The 17,367-nt window shown below is 35.0% G+C and overlaps 1 protein-coding gene across 1 annotated transcript; it reads left to right on the forward strand.

Annotated features, from left to right (window-relative positions):
- Positions 1 to 986: 986 nt before the first annotated feature.
- Positions 987 to 11,449, forward strand: LOC115227069. Its single transcript, XM_029797999.2, has 5 exons — positions 987 to 1,196; positions 4,979 to 5,121; positions 6,995 to 7,045; positions 9,404 to 9,475; positions 10,982 to 11,449. Exons 1-5 carry the CDS (start codon positions 1,171 to 1,173, stop codon positions 11,179 to 11,181), a joined length of 492 nt encoding a protein of 163 aa, XP_029653859.1. The 5' UTR covers positions 987 to 1,170; the 3' UTR covers positions 11,182 to 11,449.
- The last annotated feature ends 5,918 nt before the right edge of the window (positions 11,450 to 17,367 follow it).

A 17,367-nucleotide genomic window follows, 5' to 3' on the forward strand; every position in this document is an offset into this window, starting at 1 on the left:
TATGTATTTCTAATCTATCAAATGAAGAAGGCGAACGATGATACAAATTGGATTTTTATGTAAAAAGATGTGTAATTGGGCCTGGAAGGGGATTACAATTTAAAAGAGGGGGTAACTTGCGGTGAGAAATTGTTTGAGAGACTTTTGGGGCGCTACTGTGGTCGTTTTGGTGTGAAAATAGGGGTTTTATTGATTTTGGGGGACAATTGAGGGTTTAGATTGGACACCTTTTGCCCGATTTCAATCAAATTTTCAACATGGTAAAGTAGAAGATTTGTAATTTAAGCACGGAAATCTAATTTTTTTATAAATGAGAGATAGATAGATAGAGAAAGATAAAAAGCAAGAGAAAGTGAGGGAGAGTCCGAGATAAAGGAAGAGTAAGAGAGTGGGGATGCGAGAGAGAAAGGAGAGAGGAACAAAGAGGGTGAATATGGCGATAAGAAACAAAGGAAGCAACAGAAAGTAACAATCACACCCTCACCCACGCGTAGAGCGGGTCACCTTAAGCTAGTACTTATATGTACAATACTCTTCCGTAAGTATTTCTCTTGCTATGGCCATTTGGCTTTATCAAGCCAGTTGTAGAGATAGGTTCTTGTTGGTTTGTTGTCTTTCATTATTGTGACATTTCTGTCCTTATATTTTGTATATTTGACTTGATGTTATAATAACTTTATATTGTGTTTTTATTGAATAGTTTGTGACATTTGTGATTGGCAAGTAAATATTTACTCATTAAATATCATTGTTAAGCAATAACGTTGACCACTAATGTGCGTTTTGTTCAATATAATGATCATAATTTTTGTCTTAATGTAGAGCGTAAAGTAAAAACAAATGATAATGAAAAGTGGACTCAACTAAGAGATGATGTAAGAAATCAACGCTGTGTGAATAGTTTAATCACTGGGGAAACAAACTATGTGAAAATGTAGTTGAACTGTTGTGTAATTTGGGGTACCTTTGTATATGTTTGTGTAATCTTTAACTCATCATTTTATATTTCATCATTTGTAGTTCTGCGTAGAGCTGAAACTGGGAAACGAAGAAAGGTGCTCTGGTGTGGTAGTTGCCAGCTACCTAGCCCACCACGGGGCCAACTTTTACTGTAAAAACAAAATTGGCAGAACACCATTGGACCTAATAGAAGAGGAAGATTTAAAAAAGATGTTAAAGACGTTATTCTCACCGCAGTAAGTATTCACTGGCAATGACAAGATAAACCATTACATTTTCTGTTTTGTATATAACCATGTTTATATGTTTCTATTGTTTTAATTCTACTGATACATTATACTGTCTTAGTAGCTTAATGAAAGGTTAGACAACAACAGTAAGAAGAACAATAAACAATATGCAGATGTTAAGCTAATTAAAAGAAAGGACACTATTTTGATTACATTCAAATGATTGGTTGCGTTGACTGTTATACCTCTCCTAAAATCCCCACCCACCTCTCTCAATTCCCTATTTTAAAGATTTGGGACGAATGAGAAAATGTAGAAGTAAATAGTGAAGTGATGGAATTTATCTGTCTACCAACAGATTGTTCCTCTGTTTTCTCTGTCCCACCCAGTCATGTCCATGTGAGCTATCCTGAGAAAATCGCCTACAAACACATACAATGAGTGTACATACATGGATACATACATACATACATACGTATTTATACATGCATACATAGATACATACATGTATATATATATATATATACATATATATACATATATAGGCGCAGGAGTGGCTGTGTGGTAAGAAGCTTGTTTACCAACCACATGGTTCCGGGTTCAGTCCCACTGTGTGGCACCTTGGGCAAGTGTCTTCTACTATAGCCTTGGGCCGACCAAAGCCTTGTGAGTGGATTTGGTAGACGGAAACTGAAAGAAGCCCGTCGTATATATGTATATATATGTATGTGTGTGTATGTTTGTGTGTCTGTGTTTGTCCCCCTAGCATTGCTTGACAACCAATGCTGGTGTGTTTATGTCCCCGTCACTTAGCGGTTCGGCAAAAGAGACCGATAGAATAAGTACTGGGCTTACAAAGAATAAGTCCCGGGGTCGTGTTACTCGATTAAAGGCGGTGCACCAGCATGGCCGCAGTCAAAATGACTGAAACAAGTAAAAAGAGAAAAGAGAGAAAGATATATATATATATATATATATATATATATATATATATATAATATATATATATATATTATATATATATATACTGTGGGGAGGAAATAAATATTCGTCTGTCAAAATTCTTTATTTAATTTCTAATGAACATAAATGGGATATACCAATACTATATTTGCATATACATGCATAAACTAAGAATATGCAAAAGAAACTAATAAATTATAGTAACTAATGAATTTATATACAATCATAAATATTTAGGGGTGAAAAAAGTATTCGTACAGAATAAATGTATGATTTTCTATGCCACAAAATACTGTTAAAATATTTTTTTACTAGAAATTTCTTGTTTATTCCAATAATCTTATCAGTTTTCATTTTTGAGTGTCAAAACACTAGCTTCTTCATTCAGCACTGAGACAACATAAAGTGATATCGCAATAATGGCGAAAAGTAAAGAACTCGCAAATTCAGTGAAAAACTTAATTATTGAACTGTAGAAAGTAGGTAAAAATTACAGGAAAATATCAGAGACACTTTGTATTCCGCTTACTACCATATCTTCATTTATTCAAAGATATAAGGAATCGGGAACTGTTGAAAACAGAATAAGATCCGGAGCACCACGCAAGATTTCCCCAAGATCTTTAAGAAAAATGAAGCGAAGAATCGGAAAAAAACGCAATAATCACCAGAAAGGAGTTTTCATAGGAATGAACTGAAGTCACGCTCTCCTAGAAAAACTCCTCTGTTGACTAAAAGGCATAGAGATGCCCGTTTAAAATTTGTTATGAACATAAAGATAAATCTGATACATTCTGGGAAAATGTTCTATGGACAGACGAGACGAAAATTGAATTGTTTGGACGAAATTCGCTTACCCATGTTTGGAGTAAAAACACAATTCCTACCGTAAAGATTGGAGGTGTGGGGGTGTTTCTCTGCAAATGGTACTGGCAATTGACATGTGATAGATGGTAGAATGAATGCAAGATGTACCAAAATATTTTGAACAATAATTTATGCGACTCTGTTGAAAAGCTCCAGCTTTGTGAAGGGTGGGTTTTACAACAGGGTAACGGCCCTAAGCACACGGTGAAGTCTACCAAATATGGATTGTCAATCACAATATAAAATTATTGTAATGGCCAAGCCTGTCACCTGACTTGAACCCCATTGAAAATTTGTGGCGTTATTTGAAAACTGAAATTCAAGAGCCCCAACATGCATTACAGATTTGAAGAAAATTTGTCAAGAAGAATAGGAAAAAATTCCTAAAGAAACATGCGAGTCATTGGTGAAGAACTACAAGAAGAGATTGGTTGAAGTGGAACTGAATAATGGTTATGCTACGAAGTATCATATCAGAATTATCAGTTATTTATATTCTGCACGAATACTTTTTTCACCCCTAAATATTTATAATTTTATATAAATTCCTTAGTTACTATAATTTATTAGTTTCTTTTGCATATTCTTAGTTTATGCATCTGTATGCAAATATTTAACAGTGGTATATCCCATTTATGTTCATTAGAAATTAAATAAATAAAGAATTTTGACATGCACGAATATTTATTTCCCCCCGTGTATATATATATATATATATAGAAATTCGGGATGAGTACTTGATAATTATAAGCACCTGTGTATACCGTTTGGTGGTGTAGGTGGTGGAGTAAATTGATCAAAATAAAATAAAAACATGATGCGAAGGATTCAGCGGTACATATGTTTCGGGCCTTTATTAGACAGATTTATAACAATGCATAATGTATGTCTGTGGCCTTCTTCAGCCGCGCACAACAGCTTCCACAAGGACATGTGTTACATCAAAAATTCTTGGTTGGGGATGCAAATCCTCTCATTCACGCACGACATAATGCGGCAGCAGCATAGAGTTGAAGCGTCCATCTCTTTCTTCTCTCAATGTAGAATGATTCTACATTGAGAGAAGAAAGAGATGGACGCTTCAACTCTATGCTGCTGCCGCATTATGTCGTGCGTGAATGAGAGGATTTGCATCCCCAACCAAGAATTTTTGATGTAACACATGTCCTTGTGGAAGCTGTTGTGCGCGGCTGAAGAAGGCCACAGACATACATTATGCATTGTTATAAATCTGTCTAATAAAGGCCCGAAACATATGTACCGCTGAATCCTTCGCATCATGTTTTTATTTTATATATATATATATATAGATATATATACATATACGCACACACACACACACATACATATATATACATATATATATATATATAGGGAGAGTTTACGAAAAAAACAAAAGACGATGACAGGTGGTATTGAAGGAATAGAAAAAGTCTTTTACGTTTCGAGCCTTCGCTCTTCTACAGAAAGGGACACGGAAAAAAAAACAAGGATAGAAACAAGGAGAGAAAAAAATGTGTGTAGCGGCTAACAATCTATCATGGCGACTGACTCGGACACACACACACACATATATATATATATATATATATATATATATATATATATATATATATATATATATCTATATATATAAGTGAATTATATTTCTGGAATATATGTTGTTCACTTTGCGTAAATCAGTTTTTGTGATGTATCAATGTCATGACATATACTTATTAATATTTGTGTCCATTTATATATATATATGTGTGTGTATGTGTGTGTGTGTGTGTGCCTGTGTCTGTGTCTGTGTGTCTGTGTTTCTGTGTCTGCATTTATATACTCACAAATTCGCCCATATGTAATTGTTTAATTGTGGTGTCGCATAATATTCTCTACTGTAAATATGCACACAATGTAATATTTGTTATAAATGAATGTTATTAATGGGATGTGTTCATGTTTTTGTTCCTCAGATGTGTGTTTTGTGAAGACGAAGTGGCCACAGAGACGTTCTTTCCATGTAAACATCTTTCGCTGTGTAAGAAATGCTGTCCCCAAAAGATACCTAAACAATGCCTCAAGTGTGGACAGAATATAACGAGCAAAAATAGTTTGGGTAAGATCTGTCTGTTTGTCTCTTGGGCTTTATGGTGTGGAATATTGCATTTCATGTTGTTGTGTAGATCCAGTTCTGACTTAATCAAGCACACTTTTGATAAAAGATGTTCCAGGTGTCTTTTCTCTGTCATATTATGTCTCTCTCACTACTCCCACTAAACATTGTTCTTGTCCAATTAGAAGACTTGTCACACTTCAAGATGGTTGCTTTCTGCAACATAAAAATAATAAAGAATACTGAATTATAAATGGTGACTAAATACCAATAAATCACCAAGGTTCTATCAGTAAATACCGACATCTTGTGTGTGATTAGAGTGATTAATGATTTATCAATATCTTCGGAAGCCGATAATTAAAAACAACTGCATTTATATGAATATCAGAGTGAGCCTTTATAAAATAGGAGACTCAATAAGAAAATCTCAACTGAGGGTTTAGGGACCAACATTAGAGAGGGGACATCAAAAGGGTGGGAAACTTTGATTGATGTATAGATTAGTATTCCGAGTATCAGTTCTTCTGAACCGTTTCAAATATTTTCACAGCAATAATGCGTGGATGACAAGTTTTATGTCGTTAATGAGGTTTTGTGTGAATATAGTGTTTTAATTTAGGACACAAGATATCACTTCCTGTTAGACCTGATGTCACTTTCTGTTCGACCTGCTTTATTCAGGAGGATGAATGACATTGAAATATCTTCAGATATTTCCCCACATCTGATTACATTCTGGAGAACTGTGATGTGGGTAATTAAAATTAAAGATTACTAGTAGTAACCAATAACAAAGAGAGCAAGTGTATATATATATATACATATATATCTATCTATATATATATATATATAGAGAGAGAGAGATAGATAGATAGATATATTGTTGTTTTTGGGAATGGTCATTTTGCCAGTTTAGCCAATAAAAACACACGCACTATATATTTGGTGTTACTTTGCTTCAGTCTTATTTATTTTTTACATTAATCTTAATCTTATTTCGGCCAAAAGCAAAAACAAATTACACGTACGTATATAAACAGAAGATACAAATATTACAGGCACTTCAACCCCCCCCCACGCACACTAACTAAACATAGACACACATAAAGATATACGCATGCGCAAATGAAGACACGTACAATAGGAATACAAAATACAAAAGGGCTGATGGTTAGTAAGGAGAGACACACAAATAAGAAAGAAGAAAGCAAAGGACCACTGATGAGGTCACAGGAGTGTGATGAAAGAACTCTTGCCGAAATAAGATTAAGATTAAAGTAAAAAATAAATAACGCTGAAGCAAAGTAACACTAAATATATAGTGCGTGTGTTTTTATTGGCTAAACTGGCAAAATGACCATTCCTAAATACAACAATATCTGTTTCAACACACGATTTCACATCAAAAATCTTGCAAAACAAATAGATAGATATAGATATATATCCGTCTGGAAGTGGTGTGTCGTGTTTGAGGCTAGGACTTCGATGCTCAACTTGGTTGACACTGGATTTAAGCAGAAGATGAGACGAATGTTGATTAGAGATGTCTTGTCATAGATCTGGCACAAACATAAGAAAACCAAAACGAAGCTAAGAGAAAATCGGTTATTAGGGGATAATTAAATGAAATAATTTCAGAATTGTTAGAATTGTTGGATGACTTAAGAGACAGAGAAGGGTTGTTAAGTGTAGTCTATTCTGTTGTGGACTTAAATATTGAACCATTACTTGGACCCACTGTAGAAAGCATACAAATGTTCTACAAAAGCATGTTGTCATCAGTGATGACACGAATGTCTCACAATAATAAAATATCGATTATTAGAAAGGATAAAGAAATTTTACTAAAACCACTTTGAAATGTATTTTTCAGTTGGTCCAAATTCGTCAAATATGGAAGTCCAGATGGTGGCAGGACCAGTTGGTGAGTATGAAATAACTGTACCTAATTATGTTATCCCATAAGAGGCATAGGGTTGGTTTCCCGGTTTCTCTAGCGTATACATTCCTCCCTGAATAGGACACTAGTTCGCTGTAAAATTACTTATTTTTGCCAGCTGAGTGAATGGAAGTGTTTTGCTCAAGAACGCACGTATTGCCTGGTGAAGGAATCGAAACCCCAATCTTACAATCATGAGTCAAATACCCTAACCATTAAGCCCTGCGCCTCCACTTGCTATGACCAATTCGTTGCCATAAAACACAAGCAATGGAAAAATTTATAGAAATCAATGTACCTAACTGATTCCTATAAATTCTCCACCCCCTGAGCTGTTTTGTTTGTCAGAAGGACTGAGAACAGGGCCCATCTCTAATCTCCATTTGAAATGTTAGCTGCAAAAGGAGTCGATGAAATATATCGCTGAAATTTCATAAAATCTTTGTTGCCTTGGATGGAAAAATGGATAAATTAGAAAACACAATAGAGTTAATATTGTCTTTTGGAACCAAGAACTAAGATATGTTGTTGTGTAGGGGTAAACAGGTGAACAGAAACTAGAAAAATGTGGACCAAAATCATAATGGTTACCAATTGACCATTACTGATAGGAATGTCTCTCAATAATGTAAAAAATTGCGTTTTTTGAAAGTTTAACTGTAAAGTAATTCTATTAAAGAGTGTCTGTGTGGTAAGTAGCTTGCTTACCGACCACATGGTTCCGGGTTCAGTCCCACTGCGTGGCACCTTGGACAAATGTCTTCTACTATAGCCTCGGGCCGAGCAAGGCCTTTTGAGTGGATTTGGTAGACGGAAACAGAAATAAACTCGTCGCATATATATATATATATATATATATATATATATGTATGTGTATATGCTTGTGTGTCTGTGTTTGTTCCCCCAACATCACTTGACAACCGATGCTGGTTTGTTTACGTCCCCGTAACTTATTTGTTCGAGAAAAGAGACCAATAGAATAAGTACCAGGCTTACAAAGAATAAGTCCTGGGGTTGATATGCTCGACTAAAAGCGGTGCTCCAGCATGGCCACAGTCAGCTCACTGAAACAAATAAAAGAGTAAAGAGTAAAAGAGAGAAGACAGGAATCCCTGAATGTGTGGAACTTGCATTTTGAATCTGGGATGCGATAGAAGATACAAAGAAGAACAAAAACGATTTGAATGTTGTATGGCTTGATCAGGTTAATGCTTATCGTTCTGTACTACACGAGTTGTTGCTGAAAACAACGGACGTCTTTTATATACGAGAAAAGATTGAGAATCTAATGAAGAGTTGCTGTAATAATTTCAAAATGTGCTTCAGGACAGAATATTTCACAACAGACTCGCATTGTCTGGAGACTGGAATTGCCGTGGGTTGCACAATATCAGTCATTTTGTTTGTACTTGTTATGGAAATGTTTATTAGATCAGCAGATTGATCAGAAGAAATAACTCGAGTGAAGTCCCCTAAGACGACATTAATGGATGACATAAGAAAACAAACAACAGAGCAAAAGGATATGCAAATAGTTCTGAATAGACTGTATTAATTAATTAGTTGGTCAAGAATAGGGTTGAAGGCAAATAAATGTTGCCGTCATTTGCCAAAGCTCAGCAGAAATAAGTGAAATTCAAAGTAGCAGAAGAAAGCATGTCAAAGGTTAAAGAGAAACTGTTTAGGGTGATGGTACACTACCTCATTGTCCCACAAGAGTAGAGGCATCGAGATAATAGCACAAAAAGAAGACATCTTATAAGCAATAGATAAGCCAAAACTTTTGGGGAATAAAGGGTTTTAAAGAACTTCTTATTAAGGAGTCTTAAAATATTTCCTGAATCAGATGATGTTCTTGTGAACTGGGATGTGCGGAGTTACGATTCAAGATTACCAACATCAACCCTTAACAAAGATGTCAGGTGTATGTTTATCCTACATGAATTTGTCTGCCGTGTATTGTGATTAGGTCTTTGGAAAACACCTTGTTTGACATTAGAATAAGCAGAAGATGAGAAAAATGTTGGTGAGTGAAGTCATGTCACAGGTTTGGTACAGATATAAGAAGGGAAATAGAGAACTGTGAGAAAAATAGTCTTATCAAATGATAATTAAATGTGATAAATGCAACATTGTTAGATTATGTAGGATGTCTTGATAGAGAGACGAAGTTTAAGAAGTTGAATCTATTTTGTTGTGGACCAAAATATTGAGCTATTACATAGATTAAAAAGTTGACCAAAATCATAGTGGTCACCAGTTGACCATTGATGATAAGCATGCCTCAAGAATAAAGATTAAGAATTTAGTATAAATTATAAAATTTGGAAATATTTATTTCAGAGAGTCCAGAGCTGAAGGAGAAGGATCTTCTGAGAGTGGCTAAGAGGTTAGGAAGAGATTGGTGGCAAGTAGGTGAGTATAAAATTACACTACCTAATTGATTTCTATAAATTTTACATTCACCTGGGCTATTTCATTTGTCAGGATGAAAGAGAACAGGTTACATTCCTAATTTCCAGTGGAATGGTTAGCTGCAAAATAAATTCTATTAATGATATTACTGGTATTTCATAAAGTATCCACTGAGGTTGGTAATTATGGATACACAAGAAAATACAAGTAGCATTTAATATTGAAGAAAGAAGAAAAATATGTTAAGGGTAAACAGCTGAGTTAATGACAACGTTTTTGGTTCGTCTTTACTCCATCAAAAGACCATGAGTTAGGGTCTTCTTGAAGCCATTAGGGATTGGGTTATTGTGTTTGAATGTGATAATTGCAATTTATATTGCCATATTGGAATAACTTTACAACATGACATATGTTTGTAAATGCTTCAGTAAAAACAGACTTAGTGTAGGGGTGACACAGCCAAATCATATCATATTCCCCACATCCAAAAAGAGAGAATGGCTTTAAGGAAATTTGACAGAAAATGAATATTCACAAGTGAAGCCAGACCATGGCTGGTCTCTCTCTCTCACTGAGACATAAGAATAACTGAATGGGTTCAGGAGAATTGATTGAATCTGGAGTAGATTCAAAAAGGATTGGATTTGACTGAGAATAATCGACTGTTGGTCTATCATTATTCATTTGATTTTCAGTGTCATTTTGGGAACTTTGCAAGGTGATTGATTTCACAGAGAGACATTACTTTCATGACCCTTTGAATATCAGATCTGAAATCTGCCAGATTAAGACAGATATATGGGATTTCTCTGAAGGGTCTCTGGAGTAATGTTGCCCAATAGGATTTATAGTTCAGAGATTTGGGAGTCTCTCCAGGTTGAGCCACTTCTTCACATCTCTGGTACCTAGGACATGTGATCAGAATGTCGCAGGAATGAATTACAAGACAGGTTCTCAAAGTCAAACCAATGGAGTAGGAGACCCAGGGGTAGACCAAGCAGTAAATAGTTGGATGATATCCATAGACTTAGTTGTTGATGCTTGGGAATCCAACCAAAAATGTAATGATGGTTACATCTGATAGGCCCCAATGGAAGAAATGCCAGGGGACTCTATCCCCACAACTATCCCAGAAATATTGAGCAGAGGAAATGAATGGATCAAATGGTTTGCCTGTTGGTACCCTATGTTGATTCTTTAGGTTCTCATGCACTTTTGCCTTCACAAACACATCTGCCATCGGTTTACCTTAAAAGATTCTCAAGTGTAAACTTCAATTAATGTTTTTTTTTAAATCACCTTTAATTTAACCACTTTGTTATTTTTCTCATCATCCCTAGAAATAGAAAACAATGTCTCTATATTTTTCTTGTTTCTTAGCTATTTTTTTATATTTCTCTCTTGAAATAGTTTCTTTGTTATGTTTATAACAACACACATCTTTTATATTATTGTTAATATTGTTAAGGTTGTTGCATTTATTTCTTATTGTTGTGTCTTTTGCAGCAATTTTTTTAGGAGTTGATACAACTAAACTGAAAATTGATGATGAGTCTATTGACGCTGTAAAACAAGGCTACCTGATGCTTTACGAATGGTTCAGGAATTGCGACCCAGAAACACGGACACACGCAACATTACGTGCAGCTCTTGAAGAAGCTGAATGTGTCGCTGCGATGGAATGTCTGTCATTAGACGCAAAGTGAATTTCTGTGTAACTGTTGTTGTTTAGCCTCAGATTAACCTTGACCAAACAGAGACTTATGATCAAACGCATGCCAGCCAAGACCATCATACCTATTTCCAAAGAGAACCCACAACCACATTGTCCAATATGCCCTTCTGTACAGTGATATCGTGTGAATTTAGCTGCTAATTCTAGCAGGTATATCAGCCACATAGTGATCCATTCACTGGTTTGGCTCCTTTGTTAAAAATTCACATTTAAAATAAAGACAAACTTTGAAATGTTCATTTATTGTTGTTGCTGTTGTTGTATATCTAATCCCCTCCCTAAACAACCCCATTGTTATATAGACAGCTTTAATATCTTCTGCTATATTGATAGTTATCTACCTTCATTTTTATCTGAGAGTAGAATGCCTGGTATATATATATATTGATGTATTTTCCCTTTATATATCCTATAGAGATAGTATTTCTATATAATACATGACGTATCTAAGGATATATCTCACTTTGTCCTGTTGTGGTTTAAGACAGGACTCTCCAAAGTGGTGGTGGTTGAATAAAAATTCAGGGGTTTTGAGTGCAATATACAATATTTTAATTTTATATTCTTACTTTATGACCTTCGTTATTTACTAATTACTGAAATTTTCGTCAGTAAAAATAAAACTTCACTATTATACATATGAAAATAAATAAAAAAAATTATAATTAAACAATAGCTGTGCTGAAAAATCCTGAGATAATAAAATAATGACACAACATTTGTTGTTTTAATTGCATGTGATTGTGGAAAAGCCACAGTGTCTCCCTCTTTTTAAGTAACTTCAGATAAAGGAAGTGTACAATTCTTCCTTACAATATTTACCTTCATATTACTCCACTGTTATTTTAATTTGAAATTAGATTTCAAGTTCTTACAGCAGAGACCAAGATTAAATAAGTAACACACATGAGACCTTTATGTACATTATAAGATGTGACAGGAAGCTCTACCGAGCAGACTTTTGTGGAATTGGAATGGAAGATTCATAAGTATTTTCCACTTTTTATTGGATTCTTTTGTGATAGAAGTGAACAAACCTGATTGTTTTCAAATTAAATAATCAAGATATTTAAATTCGATAAAAAAAACTTTATTCAGAATTGATATTACTATTAAAGCAAAACGAAATTTTACCGGTGAGTGTGTTAAATAATAAGGCACTAAAAGAGAATGACTCTCCCCAGACACAACAAAATTATTTGTATCAAACTTTGTACAAAATTCTTCTACATAAATTGATAACATAAGTTTCTGATTTTTTGCTTGGATAACTGGGGGGAATTCTATTCACACATTTATGCCATGTAAATACACAACAAAATAGTAGGCTGTTCAAAGCTATAGGTTACTGTTTATATAGACCAGCTGGAGCAAATTTAGTTTAACATTTAATGCGTAACCATAAACTCATTTTTAAAAGTGTTAGTTTTCTATAAATTGAGAAAACGTAAGACTTTTAGTGACTTTATAAAACTGAAAAGAGTAACTTCAAACTTTGATGACCCCAGACAATTCCTTTACTGACTGAGATCTTCGTCTTGTTCTGGTCAATGACTGTCAAAGTAATTTTCATATTTTAAAAGCATCAAAAGAAAATATGTTGCCCAGAGAAGAGAGGTTGAATTTGTCAAATTATAAAAGCTCAGAGAATAATGATGGACTGGACATTTTCTTTAGATTAATGATCAGAGGATCCCTAAACAGATGCTATATGCTAAACTTCTTTATGGAAAGAGCCCCCAGCAGAAACGAAGACTATACGATTTAAGGAATGTGTATATTTAAGGAATGTTATATATAATACATATATATATACATATATATATACACCACCAACGGTAACACAGGTGCTTATAATTATCAAGTACTCACCCGAATTTTATATATATATATATATAGATATATATCTATATATATATATATATACTATATATATATATATATATTATATATATATATATATTATATATATATATAACTGAGCGGACACTGCAGGGCAGTAACCCAGCATGGCCGCAATTTAATGATTGAAAAAATTAAAAAACGAAGAAGCAATATACGAAAATTGTCATCGATGTCAACAAGTTCTCCGTCCCTCTTTCACAAATTCAGCGAAACAGAAATGAAAGCATACACACACACACGCACACACGCACATATTGGCTGACCCACACACACACACACGCACACACGCACATATTGGCTGACCCACACACACACACACGCACACACGCACATATTGGCTGACCCACACACCCATACAATTTCTTCAGAATGTCACGGTTTTAAGGTCAACATTTTTAAAGTATAAATAGCTACGAGTGTGCGTCTTTGCATGTATCTATATGTGTGGTGTTTGTGCGTGTTTGAGCACAGTCCACCCATACCCAAGGTGGTCGCATCGTCTCATTTGACCCAGCCACGAAATTCTTTTTTTCTCCCACGAGTGTTCCGGATCCCATTAATGAACTAATTTGCATACACCAGTCAGAGCTCACCTTCAACTTTTTGTCAGGTTAACAACAGGAGTGTCCTGTATGGGAAGTAGCTCGCTTACCAACCACATGGTTCCAGGTTCAATCCCACTACGTGGCACCATGGGCAAATTGTCTTCTACCATAGCCTACGGACGACCAAAGCTTTGTCACGGAAACAGAAAGGAAGCCTGTCGTATATGATTATATATATATATATATATATGTATGTATGTATGTATGTATGTGTGTGTGTATGTTACTGGGTGTCTGTGTTTGTCCCCAACATAGTTTCACAACCGATGCTGATGTGTTTACGTCCCCATAACTTAGCGGTAGAATACTTACCGATAGAATAAGTACTAGGTTTATAAAGAATAGGTCCTCGGGTCGATTTACTTGACAAAAGACTGTGCTCCAGCATGGCCACAGTCAAATGACTGAAACATGTAAAAGAGTTAAAGAGTATACAATATATATATATATACATATTATATATTATATATATATATAATAATAATATGTTATATGCGATATATATACATACAATAGCCATATCTATCTATATCTGTCTATCTATCTATATCTATCTCTCTCGTCTCGTCTCTCTCTCTCTCTAATTATCTAGTTATATATATATATATACATATATATATATATATATATATAATATACATACATACATATATATATATATATATATCTACATATATATATATATATATACATATTATATATATACATATATATATATATATACATATATATCTACATATATATATATACATATTATATATATAATATATATTATATATATATATATACATACATACAAGTGAAGGCGCATGGCTCAGTGGTTAGAGCGTCGAGCTTACGATCGTCAGGTTTGTGGGTCGAATCCAGGACCGGGCTGTGTGTTGTGTTTTTGAGCAAGGCACTTTATTTCACGTTGCTCCAGTTCACTCAGCTGTAGAAATGAGTTGTGACGTCACTGGTGCCAAGCTGTACGACCTTTTGTCTTTCCCTTGGATAACACTGGTGGCGTGGAGAGGAGAGGCTGGTATGCCATGGGCGACTACTGGTCTTCCATAAACAACCTTGCCCGGACTGTGTCTAGGAGGGTAACTTTCTAGGTTGCAATCCCATGGTCATTCATGACCGAAGGGGTCTTTACCCTTTACATACATACATACATACATAGGTGTATATACTCAGACAACGCATATCTGAAACAAATATAATAACAGGTTGTACTAGATATTGTTTATTCTTTATATAGTTGTGGCGTGTAATTAAATGTAAATTATAAGCTAGTTGATGTTTAATTGTTAAAGGTATCAGCAGGAGCTTGCATGCGTATGTCTGTCTGTTGATGCGTCATGCTCGTGTCCCCTTCGCAAGCGAAAAACGAACCCATTTCAATTTGAAACTCTCACGTCGTTATTATATGACGCAAGGGAAGTAATTCTAGATGTTATTTTTTATACCCTCCAGCCTTCATCAGGTGTCTTGGGGAAATTTGAAACCTGAGTTCACATTCCTAATGTATTTTTATGTGCCTGTATCTATAGATATATTTCACTCTTTCTCTCTCTCTCTCTCTCTCTCTCTCTCTCCTCGTACACATATATGTATATATACAGATAGATAGATAGATAGATAGATAGACAGACAGAGAAGTATAAAGACAAGTAGTGTGGTATGTTCATACACTTCTTGTGCGCCTGTATGATATCAGACAATAACAAAAGAAAATCCAAAAAATTAACGAGAAATATCATAGAAGCCAGAATATTTTTTGTCTTTGGAAAAGGTGAAGATATATTTATGCCTCACTTAAGTTTAATACCTTCAAATATTCCCTTCGAACTCAAACGACTTCGATTTCCAATACGTCAGTCTCTTGCGATGTCCATTGATAAGGTACCAAGTTTCAGACATTCAAAGTTACTGCTTTGCATTGGAGAAGGGTTGCTTTTCACACAGAGACTATCCTTGGGTTCCAGAGTGGGAAGCAAAGACAATTTTATCATTTTCACCCCTACGGTAAACTCAAACCAAGTCTATGAGGGACGTTTTTAGCATGGGATCAACGACAAGATTTGCAGAATGAATAAAAACTTTGAATTGAAATTGTCAACGCAACTATATTCGCATAAGAAAATGTGTTTTCTATTTTTTGGTTGGTTGTAATACTGAAGTTCAATAATTCCGTTGTGTCTGGAGAGAATCATTTTTCTTTTTGTGCCTTATTATGTAAAACACTCACCGGTAAAATTCCCACTTTTTTCTTATTTTTATTGTCCTAAAATTTCGTTGCGTCTTGCAACCTATATACATATGTATGTAAGTATATAATATATATCTATATATATTTATAATATATATATATATATATATATATATATGTAGGTCCCGGGTTGATTTGGGTTAACCACAGTAATAAGGTACTCAATACATAGCAGAGTAAAATTATTTATTATATTGAAGGAGCTTCTACAGGACTAGAACTGTTTCCATTCCAGAGAGAAATCATCAGAAGCTATTAACAAGATTGTTTGGCATTTATACATTTAGGCAGGTTTAAAGGGGTGGTGGTGGGGGACTATTTGGAGGTAGGCATAGCGCAAAAATATCATATTAGGGGAGTGGTCAAGGAGTCGTGTAAAGTAGATAAAAGAATAAATAAAGAATAAAAAATAATAGAAGAATAGAGTTTTAGGTAAATAAGGAGACTCTCACTTATACATATACACAATGTATATATATATATACACACACACACATATACATACACCATATAACATACATACATATATATATATATATATATATATATATATATATACATGTATATATACACACACGACGCCCACACACATACATATACATACAAATATATACATACACACACATACACATACACACACTATCTACATACACACATGCACACACATGTCATATGACACATATATATACATAATATACTAGCGGTGAAGGTGACCCGCTCTACGCGCGGGTAAGAGTGTGGTTGTTACTTTCTCTTGCTTTCCTTTCAGCACGTAAAAAGCACCATCCAAACGTGCGGATTGCAGCGCCGCCTTGACTGGCTTCTGTGCTGGTGGCACGTAAAAAGCAACACCAACCGATCGTGGCCGCTGCCAGCCCCCCTGGCACCTGTGTGGCAGGCGGCACGAAAAAAGCACCCACTACGCTCACACAGTGGTTGGCGTTAGGAAGGGCATCCACCTGTCGAAACACTGCCAGATCAGACTGGAGCCTGGTGCAGCCTCCTGGCTTCCCAGACCCCTGTCAAACTGTCCAACCCGTGCTAGCACGAAACGGACGTTAAACGATGATGATGATGATGATGATTCTCCCTCTTTGTTTCTTTCTCCCTTTCTCGCTCTCACTTTCCCACTCTCTTACTTTCCTTTCTCTCGGACTCTCCCTCGCTTTCTCTTACTCTCTATCTTTATGTATCTCTCCCATTTATAAACAACAAAAGATCTGAGTAAGTAGAAATAAAATATTTAGAAAGATCAATCATAAATATCAGGCAGTTACAAAGGAAGGTCTTCTTCATCAAGACAGACAGCAAAACACTAACATTTAAAAGGGACAGACGAACTTGCGAGCTGAATAAAAATAATAAATATTGGAAACAAAGTTTGAAGGGATAG

Source organism: Octopus sinensis, unplaced genomic scaffold (assembly GCF_006345805.1).
Source record: "Octopus sinensis unplaced genomic scaffold, ASM634580v1 Contig01533, whole genome shotgun sequence".
NCBI lineage: Eukaryota > Metazoa > Mollusca > Cephalopoda > Octopoda > Octopodidae > Octopus > Octopus sinensis.

What these genes read in the sequence shown, in the direction of transcription:
- LOC115227069 (XM_029797999.2), top strand. Translation starts at nt 1,171, where the DNA reads ATGTTAAAGACGTTATTCTCACCGCA. An exon ending in AACGAGCAAAAATAGTTTGG is followed by an intron (nt 5,122 to 6,994) that starts GTAAGATCTGTC and finishes TGTATTTTTCAG; the next exon opens with TTGGTCCAAATTCGTCAAAT. An exon ending in GATGGTGGCAGGACCAGTTG is followed by an intron (nt 7,046 to 9,403) that starts GTGAGTATGAAA and finishes TATTTATTTCAG; the next exon opens with AGAGTCCAGAGCTGAAGGAG.